The following is a 9,597-nucleotide window of genomic DNA, read 5'->3' as shown; positions in this document are numbered from 1 at the left end:
ATGCTACCCGTAGTGCCACCAAATGCACACAAATTGATCCTAGTAATTACTTTATCAGCATTATATATATATCAATTACTCTCTATAGGTAGTTAATCTCTACTATTCTATTTGAATAGCTATAACTAGCTATGAATTGGCAATCAAACATACACAGATCAAGCATAAATGTGAGAGATGAGACATAACATTAAAATCAGAAAAAAAGAGGAAGAAAAATGATGCAACACTTGGCTTTGATAGATGAATTTCTCCATATTCGTGATTGCACAGTGCATAACCTAGACAGCTGCAACAAGCACATAATTGAGCTATGCAGGCACAAAAAGAGAGACAAAGAGCGAGAGAAGAGAGATAGCACGTGCAAATGCACCTCCTAGAGCGGAGTGCTACACCAACACGACGAGAGACGAGAGAAGAGGAGAGAAGAATAGACACAAGCACTTGGTGCAATCTCCCCCTGTGCAAGAGTGAGCATTTTCCTCTTGCACGTATTTATTTATAGATTTCTTGAATGCTCAAAATGAATATACATTGGCGGCCGAACATAAATGGCCATAGATCATAAAGAGCACTTGAATAATAAAATATACATAAATATGATATCTTCCGCATAGCACAAGGTTCAGTCAGCTTTTTCCACTTGTCAGTAAATAACAAAATATTAAATTCCATTACAACAACACCACCTCTCTCATGAGAGTGATCAATGAAAAACCGGGTATAACCAACTCCTATCCTTTTAAGATTGGAGAGGAGGTTTGAACCTGAAATTTTAACTTCATGCAAAGAAATAACATCTGGATTTTGGTTAGTGTCTTTAAGCCAAGATTTGATGGCATATGCTCTTATGGGGTCGATGAAACCTTTGCAATTTAGACTAAACCCTTTAATTGTAGGGGTTTTCATTCTTTGTTGCTTTTTGAAGGCTTAGATAGAGAAATTGAGGTCCTTGTAGGATCTTTTGAAGCCTCCTTCTTTCTTTTGCTTTTTAGAGTAGGTGGGGTGGGTAGCTTCTCTTCTTCATCTTGGGACATAAGGACATTCAGAGATTGACAAGGGTCCTCAACCAATTTGGAGTTGGTGGATTCATCTTGAGTTGTTAGTTGTTCAACAAAGGCATCAACATTCACTAAAGGACGGTTAGAAGGCTGGGTGTTAGGGATTGATTCCTTGTCACTATCAGAGGAGGGAATAGCATCATTTTGAAGACTTGGGATGGGGAGATGCATCTCTTTATCCTTGTTGCCACTAGTGTTAGGATCTTTAGGTGCAGAGGCATGCTGATGACCCGTCTCAAAATTGACATCCACATTCTTGTCTCCCTCATGATATGAGGGAATACCATTATAAAAGGGGTCAAAAACATCAACCAAGAGGGGATTGAAGCTATTTTTATTCCTGTTAGGAGGGTTCTTTGAACCTTTGTTGTTTTTGGCACAGTTTTTTTGTAGAGACCGGATGAAATTTCTCTGGTTTGGACTGAGGGATTTCTTCACTAGTGTCATAGGGGTTGAGATGAGTGCAATCCTTGATGAAATGGCCTTGTTTCATGCAATGAAACCATGCATTAGGGAGAATTTTGTAAGCAGCTTTTTGAACATGAAGAGATCTACGATTGGAATCCCTAATAGAATTTTAGTTTTAATTTCCTCATCGAGGTCAATTTCTATGAGCAGTTGAGGGTCCCATTTGGAATTGATCCCCCCCCCCCCCCCCCCCCCCAAACCCTTTGACCAAGCACTCTGCCTATAAAAGCACATATTTCGTTTAGCCAAGGATAAAAATCAATGGGCAAATCTGGAAAATCTACCCAGACTGGAGCCTTAGTGGGTTTTGGACCCCTAGGATTAATCCCTTTATACCAATTGAAGACAGAGAGAGGAATGTTTCTTATGAGCCACCGTCCTTGATTTACTATCTGCGGGGCTGCATTAACATTGTCACAAAAAAGAGATTGTAGTTGTTGGCCAGGTATCGGACTTGCAGAACTTAATGTTCCTATTATCCCAACTCTGAGAAATCTAACTCTTGAGAGTCTCCTAACCTCATGACATAACCCTATAACTACCCTATCCTGAAGTTGGACATGCCATTGCTCCGACTCTTGAACACGAATAACAACTCTAGCCCTATCATGTTCACCATTAGTATAATAACCTTCAAAATTTCTATCTTGGAGAACTTGATCAGCTTGTTCAAGATTATGAAGAGCTTCATTATCCTCAGGACTAGTATTATTTCCCAGACTGGAGGGACTCTCAGGAGCAGCAGTGTGAGCATCTATAAGTTGAAGGTTCTTGAAAGATTCAAAGCTATGCATCGATTGATGATGTGGGATACAAAGGTTACTTGTTTGAGGAAGGGTATAGAGGAGTGGTGGGCGTGAATAGGGGAGTGAACAGTGTCCATCATAGGATGCATCGAAGGCAATCCAACAACAGCAGCATAGGAGAATTGATGAGGCAGAGAAGAATTCACCATGGGACCATTGTTGGGGTTGACATTTTGAACAATAAGATTTAGGTGCATGGACCCTGGTTGAAACAAGGGGTAAGGAGCAAAGTTTCTCGCCATTGGGGGGGCCTGTATTAGTTGAACAGAGGTAGGGAAATGACTTGAAGCTTCTCCTCCTACGATCCCATTTCGTAGCACTGCTTGTAGCTCCCTCCCTCCCCACGCACGCGCGCGGGGGGGGGGGGGGGGGGGGGGGGGTGGGTTTGGTGGTGGTAAAGACGCTGGTGCGAAGCTAGGAAAATGTGCAGGTGAGGGTGTGCAACTCTCGAGAAGAGAAGAATGTGACAGGATGGGACGCTCTTCCGTGTCACGCATTCAAGTCTCACCCATGCTCCTCGTTTTTATGGCCAATCAAGTTGCCGTTTGAGAGTTGTCGTGGGAGGGTGTTTTTTGTTGGGGAAAATTACCAAAATACCCCTCTAATTTGTGGAAATTCCCAAAATACCCCTCAAATTTCAAAAATTCCCCTTGTATCTATTTTTGTTGGATTGTTCAAGATTTTTTAATCTTTATTCCTTTTTGACAATTGAGATCCGTTTTTGAGTGCTTAGCATATATTTTGTCACAAGATACCTCGCAAAAGAAGGCAATTTTGTCTAAAATTAATGAAGCAATTCATCTCCACAGCCTACAATACCAACTCAAATTCTAGTTTTAGCATCTTCTATGATAGACAATCAGTCCTCTTATGAAAAGCTATGAAATTTTTCATTTTTTGAGAAATTTACTCTCAGAAGCATGCTAGGGGTAGTTTGGGAATTTTGGAAAATTTGAAGTGCATTTTGGGAATTTACGAAAAAATATTGGGGGTATTTTGGGAATTTCCACATCTAAAAGGGAAAATTACCAAAATACCCCTCTATTTTGTGGAAATTCCCAAAATACCCCTCAAATTTTAAAAATCCCCAATATATCCCTCATATTTTGTCATAAATTCCCAAAATGCCCTTCAAATTTTCCAAAATTCCCTAAATACCCTTGGTTGTGAGAGTAAATTTCTCCAAAGATAAAAAAATTGGGAAAATTACCAAAATACCCCTCTAAGTTGTGGAAATTCCCAAAATACCCTTCAAATTTCAAAAATTCTCAATATACCCCTCATATTTTGTCATAAATTCCCAAAATGCCCTTCAAATTTTCCAAAATTCCCAAAATACCCCTGGTTGTGAGAGTAAATTTATCCAAAGATAAATTTTTTTGTAGCTTTTCATAAGAAGACCGATTGTGTTTCAATACAAGATACTAAAACTAGAATTTGAGTTGGTTATGTAGGCTTTGGAGATGAATTGCTTCATTATTTTTAGACATAATTGTCTTTTTTTTGGGAGGTGATTTGTGACAAATTACATGCTAAGCACTAAAAAACAGATCTCCATTGTCAAAAAAGAAAAAAGATTAGAAAATCGTGAACAATCCAACTAAAACAGATACAAGGGTATTTTGGGAATTTTTAAAATTTGAGGGGTATTTTGGAAATTTCCACAAATTAGAGGGGTATTTTGGTAAATTTCCCAAAAAAATTTGTAGCTTCTCATAAGAAGACTGATTGTCTATCAATGCAAGATACTAAAACTAGAATTTGAGCTGGTTATGCAGGCTTTGGAGATTAATTGATTCTTTATTTTTAAACATAATTGTCTTTGTTTGGGAGGTAATTTGTGACAAATTACATGTTAAGCACTCAAAAACGGATCTCCATTGTCAGAAAAGAATAAAGATTAGAGAATCGTGAAAAATCAAACTAACATAGATACAAGGGTATTTTGGGAATTTCCACAAATTAGAGGGGTATTTTGGTAATTTTCCCCAGAGAGAAAGAGTGCCGAGTGGACCCACAGTTGCATGCCGTCCACCTTTTTTTAAAGGGAAAATTACCAAAATACCCCTCTAATTTGTGGAAATTCCCAAAATACCCTTGTATCTATTTTAGTTGGATTGTTCACTATTTTCTAATCTTTTTTCTTTTTTGACAATGGAGATTTGTTTTATTAGTGCTTAGCATGTAATTTGTCACAAATCACCTCCCCAAAAAAGACAATTATATCTAAAAATAATGAAGCAATTCATCTTCAAAGCCTACAAAAAAAATTATCTTTGGATAAATTTACTCTCACAACCAGGGGTATTTAGAGAATTTTGGAAAATTTGAAGGGCATTTTGGGAAAATATGAGGGGTTGGGGATTTTTGAAATTTGAAGGGTATTTTGGAAATTTCCACAAATTAGAGGGTAATTTTCCCTTCTTTCTGTGTCGAAAGTGGTTCTGCTCCAGAGCACTAAAGCAAATAGGCGGACTGTATCGCTGAGGAAGTGTAAGAGCTCTCTCTCTCTCTCTCTCTCTCATATCATCTGCGCTACTTAGAGCTGGGGTTACAAGCATTGACATGGTAGCGCGCGCGCGCGCGCACACGCACGAGAGAGAGAGAGAGAGAGAGAGAGAGAGAGAGAGAGAGAGAGAGAGATAAGTGCGAGCTGCTGTATCCACAGCAGCGTTAGCACAAAGTTTCAAAATGAAATGGCTGTCATAAAAGTTAAATGTACCACGTTGGCAGGCAGCAGGGTCATCTGACGGTAGACCTCATCCGTTTCAAGGTCAGCCTGATTTCATGGCGATACTCTGTGTGTGTGTGTGTGTGTGTGTGTGTGTGTGTGTATTGACGATGAGTAGCTGACGCAGTGATGTTCTTTTGATTAGTTTTCCTGTCCGCATGGGCTCTAAGTAGGCTGCTCTTCACACCGTCGAATTATGATGATTTGATTTGCTCCAGGTCCAACCAAATAGCTGGAATGCCGACGTGCAGGAGGGCCATCCCTGCTGTTACTTTTCTCCGTCTTCCATTCCATTTCACCTTCTTTGAATATGTCTGTCTGGAAGAATGCTTCTTTCTTTGTTGTGGTCCTGGTGCTGCATTAAGAGATTAAGAGGATTGAGATGAGGGTCGGTTGGTATAACTCGAAATTGGCAGGGCTCTTACACTAACTAATAATTGGGTGTTCTTTCACTCTGATTACCAGCTCTTTTGGTTTATTTGCTAGTCTCTTTGCTTTGTAAGGGCTTGCATTGCATGGAGAAAGCCCAGGTCATAGGTGGTTTTGTTGTTCTCCCTCTCTTTTCCTGCAAGAGAATGTGCTTGTTTGGGAATGAGTTGTGATGCGCTCGTTTGTCTCTAGCTTGTGTGTCAAGCAGCCAGTCACATCCTAAAGTGAGTTTGAATGATTGGTTAGGCAATGGACAGCACCGTCCAAATGTCGTCGGGTGATGTTGAAACGGTTTGTGCTGAATAGTCATCTCCAACCAGCATAGAAATGACCTTATCTTCTTTCGATGCATGCAAAGACCAGTCATGTTGTATTGTGTTTAGGAGGATGAGCTCGAGCGCAGATTGTATGAACCTCTCATCAACCAAACATCAGAAGCTCCCAATTTCTACTGCAGCTAGAAAATTTAAACCTTTTCTCAGCTCTCTCTCCCTCAATCAGACATTGTTCAAGAGATCCAAGTGCCGTACTTTCTTTGCATCCATGTTGTTAGTATCTTCTTTGTAGCGGCGTTGATTTAAGAGGGATGTGAGCTGCTCAAAGTTAGGATCAACTTCAATTAGCTCTAGATGTCGAGTCATTGTTGCGATTGCATACAGACTCCTTATCCCTGTTTGACCAACATAATCACCTTTACATCATTTCACAATGGGGGACTAATCGCCCCCTCTTCACCATATCTTGCGTTTGTGGTCTCTCTCTCTCTCTCCCCCCCCCCCCCCCCCCCACACACCCCGAGTCCTCTCTAACACTTCCGCACACGCGCACTGTCACATGGTATCGGCAGCTTCAAGCTCTTCATGTCTTGCGCATCACCCGCGTTAGGTTCCTATCTGCCAGCGTTTTTGCAATAACCACCAGATCAGCCAGCGGTCTTTGCACAAACAGGGTGGTGCCATCACCTGGACAACATCCATCGCGACGGATGTTCAGCCATACCTGCGTTTTTTGCAGATTAGGCCTAGCATTTTTGCATCAGGATGCTAGCGCTACCTTTCTAGACAAGAAAACCCCCAGATCACTTGTGTTTTTTGTTGGCCCTTGCGTTTTTGGGGAGCACTGCGTTTTTGGTGGAAGACCTTGCGTTTTCAGCAGAGGGGGGCAGCACAAGCATCGGCCCACTTAGATCTTTGCCCCACTGGCTCGGCATCCGGTGCCTTGCTGGCAAGAATCCTCTTCAGATCTACTGTTTTTAGCGATATACACCTGCTGTGTTTTCTCTGTTTTCAGCCCTGTGTTTTTGGGTGGACAACAGCCACATGGCTTGTGTTTTTCACAGAGGATGAAGTTACCTCCTACCAGGACACCATCCGGTGGTGGTCCGTGCGTGACTGCTGCAGTACACGGTATCTTCGACATTGGCTTGATCATCTACGGGCGTACGATCCTTGGTAGATCCATTCTTTCCAGCCATCATTCGGCGGTTGCGCACTCCAGAGGGGCAAAGTAAAAGATTAGGAAGCCCTCACCTTCTTTGATGGAGAAGCCAAGGCCAGCTTCATTTCACCTGAATTGGCGGCTCGACTTGGAATTACGCCCGACAGGATGGGGCCACAGGCGGAGGCTGTTCTAGCAGCATCCGAACGGGATGTTGCTGTTACACCTGCCATTGGCAAACTCCGTTTGCATTGTCAGGGGTACTTAGGGCACCGGGACTTTTACATTGTTATATGACACATTCAACCGTATGTGTCCGTGGACAAGCTACAACATGACCAGGGTTCAGTTCAGTCAAGTCAGTCTAGAATAGGAAGTGTTCTGGCACTTTTGTGAGTCTGTTTCGCAGACTTTGCATGACCAGACACTTAGATTAGATGCATATCCTCCGGTTGCACACAGCATGATCATCAACATTTCCATCAGAATCCATCAGGGGATTTTTTTAGTGCATTAAACCTATTTTCCCTATTTTTGACATTTTTCACTTATTTATTAAGTGACTTTCGTTGGAAAATAGGTAGGGTAATTTTGCTAAGATAATATATAAGCAAACCAGAGCTAGCACTTTCTGGCAGAGGAGGCAACATGAGCATTGCTCAACAGGCCGATTCTCAGCAAGACAACCCCCCACCTCAGCCTGGCGTTTTCAGCAAAGGGAACCCAACGTTTTACATCAGCCATACCAGCGTTTTTGCATCAGCAAATTCAGCCAGCACTTGGCATTTGCCTGAGCATTTCTGCCAGCGATTTTCAGTAGGGATTCCAACGTTTCCAGCCAAGACTTGCAACAGATTTCAGCCATTAAATCAGCGTTTTTGCCAGGCTATAGCAGCGTTTTCAGCAAGGCAGCAAGTACACAAATCAACCCCCGCTTGGAGCGACGGGAACCGATTCATAGCACTCAGTTTGCAGCCTTAGCATCGTCGACCTCGACATCTCATCACATTAGATTTGCATCAGCATCTTGTACCAGAATTGTGCAATCAATAGCATAGACTTCTCTCACCATCGAGAGAAGGGCCTTCGGAGGAGGGTTTGACAACTTGTTTGGTGTCGTATTCTTCTCTCTCTATCTCTCAGTCTCATGTACCTTCATTCACAGTGTTCATCTACTTTGTTTGTGTCCATTGCACTCGCTAAAGGAACGGAAGGCTCTCCCTTCCGTAAGAAAAAAGAACCCTTGAGCACAGTTCGGAGCACTCATCTTGAGCAAAGTTCAACATTCACTTCCGCTGCACCTTACATGGGTATCAGAGCTTTGGCAGTGTACTGCGTTCTGTATCACTCAAGGAAAGAACCACAAGAACTACAATTCTTTTTTTGCTTGTTGCGGTCGCACGTAACCCAAGACCTCTTGGGCGTGTCGATTCCTAATTGTGTTTTTGAAGAGTGACAGGAAACCCAAGAAAGAAGGGCTTGTCCAGCCTCCCCTTGTGCCTCTTTTCACTTATTGAGAGCGGACCGTGCACTTAGTGGCCGGCCAATCAACGTGAGGTGGGAAAAAGCAACCTTGGTGTGAGCGCAAAGCCGCCAAGGGGTGCGCCCGTGGAAAAGAGCAGAACTCGGGTGAAGAGATCTTTCTCTAACACAGATTGCAAGCGAAAGAAGAACCGCAAGAACCTCAAGACCCTCAAGAACCGCAAGAACTTCAAGACCCTTAAGAACCCCAAGAACCAAGACCCCCAAGAACCCAAGTTCCTCGTGAACTTAAGAACCCAAGACCACAAGAACCCACAAGACTCCACGACTTCAGTGGATGGTCATTACTCGTAGCGGCATGGATACTTCGCTTGGAGGTGATGAGCATGAGAGAGGCAAAGAAGAATTTCCTCACCATGGAGGTTTTCCTGACCCTCCCCCTTCGCTATCTATGCCACGGATTGTATCGAATCCTATAGAGGCTTTGGTTAAGTCGATGATAGACATGATGACAACGTGGCACGAAGCAAGAATGGCAGCCATGGAGCGTGAGCGCGAGCAATTACGCTTGGAGGCCAAAGAATTTGATCACAAGTACGCAGAAAGAAAAATAGAATTGGATCGCAAGAATGTTGTTCATTCTTTCTCTCTCATTTCTAATGTGCAGACGAAGATTGAAGAGAGTTGGAAAAGGAGACTCTCTTAGTCTCTTCTTCTCCCAAGCATGACACATAGGATTTGCATGATGATTTGAATGACAATGATAAACATGATGAATTGCATGATAATGATGAGCATGATGATTTGCATGATAAGGACAAGCATGATGATTTGCATGATGATCACGATATGATTTCTCACAAGCATGATGATTTGCATGAAGATGATGTGATTGTTTACAAGGATGATGTGTTAGTTGATACTTTCTCTAGTGAAGCTAACCTCATTGCAGATTCGATCAATCACGAAGAACCGATCTTGGCGATCTTGGCTCTCAAGTCGAGGTCCACAGAACCCCCACATGTAGATTCGATCAAACACGAAGAACCGATCTTGGCTCTTGAGTCTAGGTCCAAAGAACCCCCACAAGAAGTACTATGTGTTCGCATGATTAGTCAGCACGCATTGTTCGAGTGTTTCATTCGTGATTGTTTCCTGTATTTTAGTCAGCGTCGTTATGTGA

At 42.5% G+C, this 9,597-nt stretch overlaps 1 protein-coding gene across 5 annotated transcripts in view; it reads left to right on the top strand.

Annotated features, from left to right (window-relative positions):
- Positions 1–2,206: 2,206 nt before the first annotated feature.
- Positions 2,207–9,597, top strand: part of LOC147422032 (uncharacterized) — a 54,144-nt gene continuing 46,753 nt past the window's right edge. Inside the window, exons 1-4 of one of the 5 annotated variants that reach the window (XM_086503803.1) lie at positions 2,207–2,347; positions 4,806–4,828; positions 5,069–5,108; positions 5,285–5,385. In XM_086503803.1, coding sequence (XP_086359929.1) covers positions 2,207–2,347; positions 4,806–4,828; positions 5,069–5,108; positions 5,285–5,374 — 294 coding nt within the window. In that variant the 3' untranslated portion in view covers positions 5,375–5,385. Of the gene's footprint in view, positions 2,348–4,728; positions 4,829–4,892; positions 5,109–5,265; positions 5,386–9,597 lie in introns of those variants that run through there. The other 4 variants (XM_086503801.1, XM_086503799.1, XM_086503800.1 and 1 more) reach the window with 4 other exon arrangements.

Source organism: Adiantum capillus-veneris, chromosome 27, assembly GCF_014529385.1.
Source record: "Adiantum capillus-veneris isolate H3 chromosome 27, ASM1452938v2, whole genome shotgun sequence".
Lineage (NCBI taxonomy): Eukaryota > Viridiplantae > Streptophyta > Polypodiopsida > Polypodiales > Pteridaceae > Adiantum > Adiantum capillus-veneris.
The sequence above is the reverse complement of the archived record's forward strand: the minus strand, read 5'-3'. Positions and strand labels throughout refer to the sequence as shown.